The 11,764-nt window shown below is 32.8% G+C and overlaps 1 protein-coding gene across 1 annotated transcript; it reads right to left on the bottom strand.

Moving 5' to 3' along the window:
* Positions 1–1,043: 1,043 nt before the first annotated feature.
* Positions 1,044–6,529, bottom strand: LOC148603820 (uncharacterized). The gene is made up of 3 exons (XM_088551367.1): positions 6,414–6,529; positions 5,177–5,394; positions 1,044–2,536 (listed from the first exon to the last, which is right to left on the bottom strand). The coding sequence occupies exons 2-3, from the start codon at positions 5,383–5,385 to the stop codon at positions 2,437–2,439; spliced, it is 309 nt and encodes a 102-aa protein (XP_088407493.1). The 5' UTR covers positions 5,386–5,394; positions 6,414–6,529; the 3' UTR covers positions 1,044–2,436.
* Between the last annotated feature and the right edge of the window lie 5,235 nt (positions 6,530–11,764).

Raw genomic sequence — 11,764 nt, 5'->3', positions numbered from 1 at the left:
ACAATCCGATTTTCGTTATAGAAATATGATTCTTTTTCTACAGAAATCGTCAAAACCAATTGAAAATTATTTTTTTATGATACACATCTGATAAAAACGAGATTTTTTTCTTCTAGAAAACCGAAGAAATGATGTTTGTGCATGGTTTGAATAATCTTGTTACAGTTAAAGTTATTCACTAGTTCAACGATATAGTTGTTAACAGATAATCTCGTATAACAATTTAGTTTACACACCACTTGTTCAAAAATAATCTTTAAAAACTACGGATATCTCAATTTTCTTTATGGTTTATGTTGAGATATTCATGGAGGGAATAGGATATATTATTGAATGAATTTTATGGTGTGCTTCTTTGTTGTTTCTGTTGTTCTGTTTCAAAATATCCGTCCTTTTTATACTGTGTTATGTCACTGTTGAATAGTACACATCAATATGTAAAAGGGGGCCTGTTTTAACAGAAAATGATATTCTCTTTATTTGTACCTAATGATCATTGTAACTTACTGATTTCAATTAATCTAGTTCAGTATGATGACCCTCTTTGTGAAATGTAGGGGAGTTTCCATTCTATTTTTACCTCACTGACTTTGAAGAGCCGGTTTCGGACTACAAGGTAGTTTTCAAAACTATCAATAATACAATACATGTACATACAGTATTTGCGTGACTCAAAATTATTCTTCTTTAGATTAAACTAAGGTATGCGCTCCATTACACATTGGTCTACAAACAACTCACGTATAAAGCAGTTGAAAATCAGTATAGATTTGAACTGTCTACAAATATGGGTCGGTTCACGCAAGTTCTAAATGCTTTTTGACATCTGTTACAGATATAAACAGAAAATCTGTGAGCAAATGTCAAATAATGAAACTGTCGCATCCCAATTTCAGTGTAAGTCAAAATGAACAGAATATCGGAATGGGTATGCCAGGAGATTTTGTTCCACAAATCTAAAATCGACTATCACAGTGAACATACATTGAAATTGATGTAGAACCATTAACAACCAAACTGGCGAAATAAATGCGAAGCCAATACAAAATTAACAAGTATTTAATTTTCTTAAAACATAAAACATGTCAAAAAATATATTTGTTTATTAAAAACTAATAAAAGAGATTGTGAAACACCAATGACATCAAAAAATGAGAGATTACAAAGAATGCCAACAACTCTACAGTGCGTAAACTGATGTCAAGGAATAAGACTATATTTGATTATGTTCTCTATACACGGTGCAGTAATTAAGGGCCCATGAAGAGTTTGGTGTACATGTACAATAAATATCACAGTATAATGATAATGTTATTACATGTACAAGTAATGTTGTAATTACTGAGCATACTGATTGCACAGAAACTAATGGAATATAAGAATTTTCATATTTCTGTATTATTTTCATAAGAATTTTGAAATATTCGACTTCGTTTCATAATTCAAATTCACAATTATAAACTTGAAAAGTAAAGTTTGATTTTGGACTGGATTATACATGTACATTTCCCGCACGATAGCTTAAAAACCCAAAATCAATAAAATTAACAAGAACCACACATGGAGTAAAACAGATCTAGAAAATGATTCTAAGATCTTTGAAGTTTGTTTAAATACGAGGAAAGGAAGATAAGATTCAGATCATAAAAAATATGTTTGGCCAAACATTTAAGTATATAATCATAACATATATATATACTATCGGTTCTTCAAAAATGCAATTTTAAAAAGGCATTCATAAATTCACTATGAAACGTTTTTAACAATACAATCATGAAACATTGTTGCTAAGTAATAAACCAAGATTCAAAACTTGAACCATAAAAGGAAACACTGAATAACGGTAACACCGAAAGATATGGAAAAACAAACAAATGGACAGTCTAAGACTAAATAAACAGGGTAACTTTACAAAAAGCACATGAATGACTTTCTAAGTAACCAATCAGTATTTCCCTGTAAGAAGAAAATTCTGGAAAAAAAACTGTAAGCAAAATTGTATTGGTCATACCTACAAATAACAGTACAAAACAGGTATATTATGTTAACAATACAGTAAATCTGCAGATATCTCAAAATCATTAAACTGGAAGACTAAAACAACTGTAAATATGGAAGCAACCATTGAATGACGATCATTTTCAAACTGGCTTGTGAATTTTACCAATCAATGTTTTACTATTTGAGCATGCTCGATGCCACAATCTGATCAAAATAAAACCGTTTACATTTTACTTAAAAGTACGTTCTTATCTATATTCATATTACTGACCACAGAAACATCAGATAAATCTCTAGTTAAATTAAATATTGCATCAACTACAAAAATGTTAATTGGTTAATTGAAAATATAACATATAATGATGTTGAGTGTAAAGTTTTAGAAGATTTTACTTGAATCAGATTTAGACATGACAAAGTAGTTTTAACAACCCTTTAGAAGTCCGTACACAAACAACAACAGCATAAGGCCGCAAGTAGAATTAACAAACATGATTCGTCGCTGTTATCTCGTCTCCTTTCTGTTACGACAGTTCTAAAAAAAGAATACAAATTACTTTCATAAATATAAGACACCGATAATTCATTGCTGAAACGCCTTCAACACACCAAATAGAATTATAGACAAAAACTATAGTTCTAAACGATTACGGACAATTTATCTTACTCAGAGTGCTGTTAGCGTGAAGGTTTTTGATTCTTGTGAAAATTGTAGCATACACAAACAAGAGGCTCCCAGGAGCCTGAATCGCTAACCTGGTTAAATTTTTGCCTTTCAAGGGCAATAACTATAACAAGGAATTGTCCAAAAATTTTGACTCCATGAAGATTTGGATGGGACTTATCATAAGGAGGTTCATTTCATCAATTGGAAGTTTCATTCTATCTATTATAGTTTTCAATATATTGGCTGAACACTGCTAAAAACGCATTTTTTTGCCTTTCAACGGCAATAACTGTTACATGGAGTCGTCTGGCAATTTTGATCCCTGTGGACTTTTGTAGGCCTTAAAATAAGAATCATTTCAGCAACTGAAAGTTTCATTCTATCTATCAGCAAAACAATATTGAACAATATTGGCTAAACCTAACCGTTTTGGAGATATATGCAAAAAACTACTCTTAGACCCCTATGTTCTATGTTTAGTAACGGCAGCCATGTTATTTACCGATCAAAAATCCTAATTTCTATTTTATTCATGATACCATAAAGAACAAAATTACCAACTTTCATTGAATTTTGTATTTAAATGTAGTAGTTGCTGAGAAGATTTTTGAAAGTAATAACACCAAACACAGCAAAAACGTCTGAAAAGGTATTTAACTCCAACATACGACAACAGATTGTCACCATAATTTGACCACAGATAGATCTCATCATGCTGAATACTTTTACCCAAGTCAGAATTTGATTAAACCTAACCGTTTTGGAGATATACTGGTATGCATAAATCTGCTGTCTAACCCCTATGTTCTATTTTTAGTAACGGTGGTCATGTTTTTTTTATTTGGTCAAAAATACAAAGTCATTTTGTTTAGTATACCCTAAAAAACACAAATACCATCTTTCATTGAATTCTGTATTGTACTTTCTGAGGAGAAAACTTTTGAAAGTAATAACATCAAAAACAGCAAAAAAAATGTACAAAAGGGTAATAACTCAAACATGGGTCAACAGATGAGATTTTCACCAAAATTTGACCACAAATAGATCTCATCATGCTGAATACTTTTACCCATGTCAAAATTTGGTTAAACCTTACGGTTTTGGAGATATGTTCTATTTTTAGTAACGGCGGACAGGTGTTTTAACAGATCAAAATTCTTAACGGTAATTTTGTGCAGGATACTCTAAGGAACAACCACCAGAAGTTCCATCTAAATCCATTCAGTAGTTTCAAAGGAGAAGATGTTCGAAGAAAATTTTGTTCAATTTCACCTTTTTCACAAACTTATAAACCCGTCCAAAAGTTAATTTGCCCCTTACATTTAAAAACTATTTTAACAGAGTACTTATTCCACACAATACTTATACTCAAATAAACCAATGTCAGCTTAAGATAAATTTCTTTTTTTTTTCAAAAACTAGACACCTATATCAATTTGAATTTTCCAGCCAAGTTTACTTGGCTTAATCACTGCTTTTCACTTCCTATAAAATATTAATGAAAGGATTGAGTTTTTGACTGACAAGTGTGTTAAATGGTGCATGCATAACACATTTAATGTTTCTTGCCACAATACTGTAAGAACTGAATTCTTTATATGAAAATTTATTACTCAACATCTTCAAAGACCAAAAAGAGTCCCTCAAATCTTCAGTTGATTTGAAGACACTGGTAGATCTTAATTTTATTTGCAGAAATAATAGAATATCATTTATCTGCATAATTGGAAGAAAAGTATTTACTGGATATAAAATATGTTTTGAATGATACGAAAGGAATTATATCCGGATTATAATTTTGTGTAGTATTCAGAAATAGTAGGGAAGTTTCTGACATGCACCGGTGACATAAGGTATTTTGATCCTAAAGGATAAAAAACTCAAAACATGGCGGGAAAATTTGGCAGGTCATTTCAGCCTAACCTCCAATGATAAATGTTGTGTTCACCATGCAGGCTCTGAACAATAAATGGTTTCTAAAAATGTATTTCAGCAAAGAGAAGTCCCCAAACACTTTTGTTTTACCATTGAAATGACATTGTTTAAGGCATGTATGATGTGTACATATAACGAGAATGGATATGGTGAATATGTCAATGAGATACATTTAACAACCCCACCGGAATGACAAATCTTAATCACATACAGTCATGTACACTTAAGTTTTGTCAGAAATGCGTGATACAAACGTACATAGACTGATGTTTCAAAAGACTCAATTTTCTATTTCCATCGCCTTTCTTTTCTATTTTATTCTGTAACGACAGTATCTAATGTATACAATCAAAGCTCTGTCATTGTTTAAAGAAACTGGATAAGAGCAGATACCATTCAATATATACAAGAATACCACATCCTGCTTTGTGTTTAAAGATTATTCCATAAATAGCGTGCTTTATAATTGACTTTATATTCTGTGACGTTTTATCAATTGTGGTTTCGGTATGTGTAAAGCAGGTAATGCGATCTACAACTAAAATTACAATTACTATAATAGTAAGTACTTACTGCGGCTGTGTATAAACTACAGTAGTTGCTTGCTGGCCATAGGGCCCTGGTTGGCCATAAGGTTGACTAGGATACCCCCCTGTCTGTTGAGGGTAACCGGGTTGTCCATATGGATACCCTTGAGCCGGAGGAGGAGCAGATGGATATCCGGTCCCGTGGCTCTGCCCAGGAGGAGCGTATGGCGGAGGAGGACCTTGTGGGTATGACATTAAAATGACCTGTAATGAATTATTTTGAAACAGCCCACTGGTTTATTTCTACTTATTGGTTTCTCTTTTCAATTTTTGTTACATCACTTCCGCGTTCAATATCTTCTTGTTGCAGAAAGTATGTTCTTCATATTAACATGATTTACTCCTCCACATGTCTTCGTTACTAAAGTGAGTCAAATTATATAGTCGAGTTGTCATTTGCTAATCGATATATCCTGATTTTTTTCTTTTTCTTCGTTCGTTCCCAATTTATCTTTAAGTTACATTTATGTACATACTTAAAAGTTCATTGCTTGATTTTTTTATCTTTTGTTTTGCCTCATTTTTTTTATTATTATCTGTGTTTTTTGTTTTGTTTTTGTATTTTGTTTTTTGTTTTTGTTTTTTTGGGGTTTTTTTGTTTTGTTTTGTTTTTGTTTGTTAGTTGGTTTTTTTTTTGTTTTTTTGTTGTTTTTTTTTTTGTTTTTTTTTTTTTTTTTTTTTTGGGGGGGGTCATCATGTGAAAATGTGTCATCCCTATCCTTTTTTGCATCATATGCCTACATAACATGACTATCATGAAAATATTTTGGACTTTAATTTATGTTGGTTGGCTAGAACGTGTGCTAGATTACCTTATCAGTTTTATACAAATTAGGCGCATCAATGACCAAATAGAATGATGGAGGATAGGACAAAGTTCAAGATTTAGAAGTTCACTACATGTACATGTATTTATATCATCAAGAGACGTACAATGAACGTTTTTTTCGCGAAGAACTAAAGAATCAATTGAAAATAGTATAGACTTTGCGCGTACTATACACGCGTAAGGTCTAAGGATTTCGTTTAATGGTTTCGTTTTGTACTATAAATATTAACATGACGATATAGAGGAAGATATTCATTAATTTGTCAACAAACATTACATATGTACATACCTGTTATCTATCTGTCGTAAAATCAAAATGTTTCCCCACAGTATCAACAGCTGTTTACAGAAAACCAAATTAAATAAAACAAGATATGGTCACTTTAATGTTTACCTGTTTATATTGACACAAAATGGCGTGGTATACATATCTTGTGACAATGTGTGTATTTTGAATACTTCCTGGGTCGTATGTAAAAATAGATTTAAATCCGGCATACGGAACGGACAATAATTATTTACAAAACAACTAAAGCTTAACAAGCGTGTATGAAGAATGTATTTGATTTGCTTGATAAACTATGAATATAAATTTAGGAAAAGTAAACAGTGTTTGGATTTTCAAATGTACTTTCTAGTTAAAAGTCAATTATTAAAAGAGTAATCACGGGGACCAAGGTTATAGCGGTAATCAAAAGAATGCTATCCATGCAGGGACAAAGACCAGACATGGAAAACAGACATACACAACAAAGAACATAAAGTAACTAATATGACAAGCCAAAGTGGACAAACATGAGAGTTTTCTAATATTAAAAATGATTCTTTTTTTTTAATGTTACAAATTAGAGTTCTAATATTACAAACTTCTTTTTTAATATTAAAAAATCATTTTTTTTTATACTAAGAATTCAATTGAATTAATATTAAAAATTCATTTTCTAATATTACAAATTCAATTTGTAATATTACTAAATGTGTGATATTTTGTAATGTTAGTAAATCAGGAATTTTGTAATATTAGAAAATTAATTTTTAAAATTAGAAATTGAATTTGTAATATTAGAAATGAGTTTGTAATATGAACTAAATGAATTTCTAATATTAAAAAAGTATGTTTTCTAATATTAAAAAATGATTTTTAAATATCACAAATTTATTTTTTTATATTGCACATTCATTTTCTAATATCACAAATTCGTTTTCTAATACTGCAAATTCAATTTGCAATATTACTAAATGTGTGATATTTTGTAATATTACTAAACCAGGAATTTGTAATATTAGAAAATGAATTTTTAATATTACAAAATGAATTTCTTATATTAAAAAATATTTTCTAATATTAAAAAAATGATTTTGTAATATTAAAATATTATCTTCTATAAACGTCTTAATGTGTTTAACATCACCAGAATATGGTAAAATTTAAATTGAATATTTCGGATAACTGATATCCTTCCTCAGCATAAAACTCATAAAACTATATCAGCATAAAACTCACAAAACTTCACAAGCATGAAAGTCACAAAGTTCAAGATCAAACAGATTCAGAAGCTGAATCGCATACCCTGTGGGTGATTGTACCTTTATCAAAGGCTCACATAAGCAACTGATAAGGAGCCTGAATTAAAAATAACAAAAGGGTCTTTTTATCAAAGTTACCATTAACTGTGGAAAACAATTTAAAAAAATAAAATAAAAAGTCCAAATATAGTAGTACGGCGTATTGATGTATAGCAAGTAGTGCTGTACCAGGCTTAGACCAAGACCTAAAATGAATTATTTTTTCTCGTTAATTCCATCTGGAGAAGTCGTTTGCAATTTCTTCATCCAAAAGCTTTCCCGAGATACTCTTACGTTTTATCATGTTCTATGATCGTAACAACAATGTTGTGGAAATCCTCCTGGGTGTGTCCGGCGGATCTAAGATAGCGACTTAGAGGGAGGTCTGGTTTGCATTTGTAGTCACTGCGATGACCATTCATACGCCTGTTGAAAGGTTGTTCTGTTTCGCCAACGTACTGCATACCACATCGGCACTGGAGAAGGTATATGGTATTTTCGGTTTTGCAAGTCACGTCGCCAAAAATGGCAAATTCCTTTCCAGTGCAGTAGCTTTTAAACGTTTTGGTGTGCAGCATCTGGGTACAGGTCTTACATCTCTTATCTCCACATGGTCGACACTGGCCCGTTGTATTTTGTTTGGGCAGAGATGAAATTTCTGCTCTTACTAGGACATCTCGTAGGCTCTTAGGTCTACGGAATGCCAGGACCGGGGCCCAAGGAAAGAGCTTGGAGAGCTTGGGATGTTTTTGAATGTCTTTCCAATTTGAATGCAGTAACTGCGAGAGTTTCCCAAACGCTGGATGTTATGTAAGCACAAAAGGGACACTTTTGTTCTTTTTCTTAGGTTTGTATTCGAGGAGATCTTTACGGCTGATTTTGTTAGCACGTTCAAATCCCCGATCTATATCTGTTGATTTATAGCCACGCGATAACAAATGACCACGGAGTTCATCAAGACGTTTGTTTGTGGTATCGTCAGAAGAACAAATACGCCGAATCCGAAGTCCCTGACTGTATGGTATGCTTTTAGTGCAATATTTTGGATGACAACTATTGGGAGATAAGTATTGGTGACTATCAGCTGGTTCGCTGTAAAGATCTATGGACATTTTCCCGTCTTTTACAAACGTAGTAGTATCCAAAAATGTGATTTTAGTGTCAGAAATTTCATGGATGAATTTGATTGATGGATGAACATTGTTGGCATGTGTGATAAAATTGTCTAAATTTTGTTTCGACTCAGTCATTTCATGTCAACATCATCGATGGAATCGAAACCAAGAGAGGGATTTCGATAAAGATGTTGAGATTATTTGATTTTCTAATTTACCCATGAAGATGTTAGCATACGAAGGAGCCATTTTCGTTCCCATAACTGTACCATTAACTTGGCAGTCGGTTGGGGGGTCCAAAATATCTCGTGATTCCCTAGCTTCTCTGCAGGCTTCTATACCGTCATCGTGTGGGATATTAGTATAGAGTGAAGTAACATCAAGAGAGACCAGAAGTGTTTCGGAAGGTAAAGGATTCATTGATTCCATTTTCCTCAGATAGTCCGTGGTGGCTTTTAAATATGACGGGAGCTTTTGAACAAGGGGTCGGAGATAGTAATCCACAAATTAAGAAATTTTTTCGGTTGGGTGACTATTAGCAGAAACTATGGGTCGTCCAGGGATATATGTTTTGTGAATTTCAGGTAGAAGGTAAAAACGTCCGGGTCTTGGATCCTCTGGTTTTAAGTATTCGAATTGTTCTTCAGTAATGCTGCCGTCCTTGAACATTTTGTTCAGTTCTGAAGTGATTTTTTTCACTAAAAGATTCAGTAAGGTCACTGGGTAGTTTTTTTTTATAAAATCTTTCATCCGAAAGTTGACGCATAGGGTCTGAGATGTAGTTTTTTTTTGTCCATAACTACTATGGCGCTGCCTTTGTCTGCTGGTTTTATAACTATATCGTCACGACTGTATTGCTTTTTACTCATCGGGCGTAATGTTGAAGAAAGGTGGAATGTAGTTGCTGGATAAGTGTTTGATTTTATTTTGTCAATGACATTTTCTAGCGTGCCACATTTATTCGATTTAGGAGCCCATTGATTTTTTTTGTTTGAATTTTCGAGTGTATATATCACTTTCTTCATGGTCGGAGTCAGAACTGTCAAGGTCCATATCCTGGTCTTCATGTTGGTTAGCAAAATGTTCTTTGAGCCAGAGGGATCTAGCAAATTTATCCAGGTCATCTTCAAGTTGAACTTCATCTATATTGTTAGGGGTGGGACGGATATTCAAACCTTTAGATAAAATCCTGGTTTCAGTATCAGATAAAGTAAAAGATGAAAACAACTGTCGTTGTGGAAATTCGTTTCAAGTTAGATTTTCTCTTAAATCTGCGTTTACGAGACTTTTTAGGCGTAGTTTTTTCCTGTGACAAAATATTATGTGCTTTTGTATTGTTAAAGGTGTTTACGCCGTCTCGTGTGAATTTGTGAAGTTGTTTACTTCTTAATTTCTTGGATTGAATAGCTCGGATTTCGACTAATCGTCTCTGAATATTTCAAAGTTCAAGATCAGATAAAAAAGAACGAGCATTTTTCAATAGGCGTATGAATGGTCATCGCAGTGACTACAAATGCATACCAAACCTCACTCTAAGTCGCCATCTTAGATCCGCCGGACACACCCAGGAGGATCTCCACAACATTGTTGTTACGATCATAGAACATAATAAAAACTGGTCAAAATGTAAAAGAGTATCTCGGGAAAGCTTTTGGAATACATACTTAAAGTATACTAGTTAATGACGTGTCACATTTTATGTATCACGTGCATGCGGTTCCGTGTGAGTATATTTGCTAGTAGCTACATGTAATACCTGGAACGTATTCCCGGAAACCAGGATAATCACACCCTAACATTATTTTACTCGGCGTTTCTCGGGATTTTTCCGAATAGTAGACCGTAAATATGTGAAAATAACTCAAATCAATAAAAAGCAGAAAAAAACAACAATTTTTATCGATATTATCAAATTGAAATACAAGTGTACTTGAGCATCAGAGTGGTAATATATTTCCTCAACAATAAAATATCACTATTATAATAATTCTTTTGTGTTCCAATATATGATAAAGCGTACAATACATATAGCAAAATCCGTATCATATATTATGCCATATCATCCCAAGATACCTATCTCAGCCAAAGGGCCTCGGATTTTGTCATGTATCACATACGATTTCAACCCTCGACCTATATGACCTCAAGGGTCACCGACCCGCGGGTTGGTATATTGTGGGAGTCTCAGGTTGACGGGTAAGTGATCAAGACTTTGACATGTAATATTCAGTAAAATGATTTCGACTTCTAATCTGGTTAAATGTTATCAAAACACAATGGTTGCAATGGAAAATGTTTTTTTTTTTTAATGTACTGTTAATGATGTCGTATGTTTATAGTGACTTTTTATCAATTTAGATCGAAGATCAGAATTGATATACATTGTAGCAGTCGCCAGAGCCTTTAGATATGTAAAACCTGATAGCATCTGCAATTATCTTAGTACACTACCGCAGTAAAGTATTGCCATTGGCATACCCCATTTAGGTTCAAATGCAAAAATTTACGTCCATTTTATAGGCATTTCTAATAAGTCAAATTTAATTCTCTGTTATTTACGCCAATAACCAAACCCAATGAACAGCTTTTACTTCGAACTTAATATGCTGAATAATCAGGATTGTACATTTGTATTAAACCGATCCAAATGAAAATGCAATCAGTCATTCACTGTCGATATATTCAAATTGTCTGTTTATTTTTAGATGCATAATATAGATAGAAATGAAAATCTTGCGAGGCTATAAACAGTCGGAATGCTGAAGCTGTCTTCTGATATTTCTTGCAGGTTGTGACGGATCCAAATATTTACAAAAAGGGGACAGTGGATCCGATCAATAAACTTTATATAGAAAGGGGTTCAATGCTATCATTGTCACTCATTTTTTTGCCCAATGTTTCAAAAAGAAGTAGCATAACCCCAAAAACCATCCGATGTATCACTCACTGTATCGTGTATTTTTATTAGTTAAAAACTAGGAATTTCGATAATGCATTTCTCGGGAATGGTGACAGTCTGTGGTCTGGTGATATTGCTTTTTTGTAATAATCATTCTATTGGGTA

Source organism: Perna viridis, chromosome 11 (genome assembly GCF_037379345.1).
Source record: "Perna viridis isolate PV_CMFRI_1.1 ecotype Kerala chromosome 11, ASM3737934v1, whole genome shotgun sequence".
Classification (NCBI taxonomy): domain Eukaryota; kingdom Metazoa; phylum Mollusca; class Bivalvia; order Mytilida; family Mytilidae; genus Perna; species Perna viridis.
Note: the sequence above shows the minus strand (reverse complement) of the source record. Positions and strands in the feature narration are given on the sequence as shown.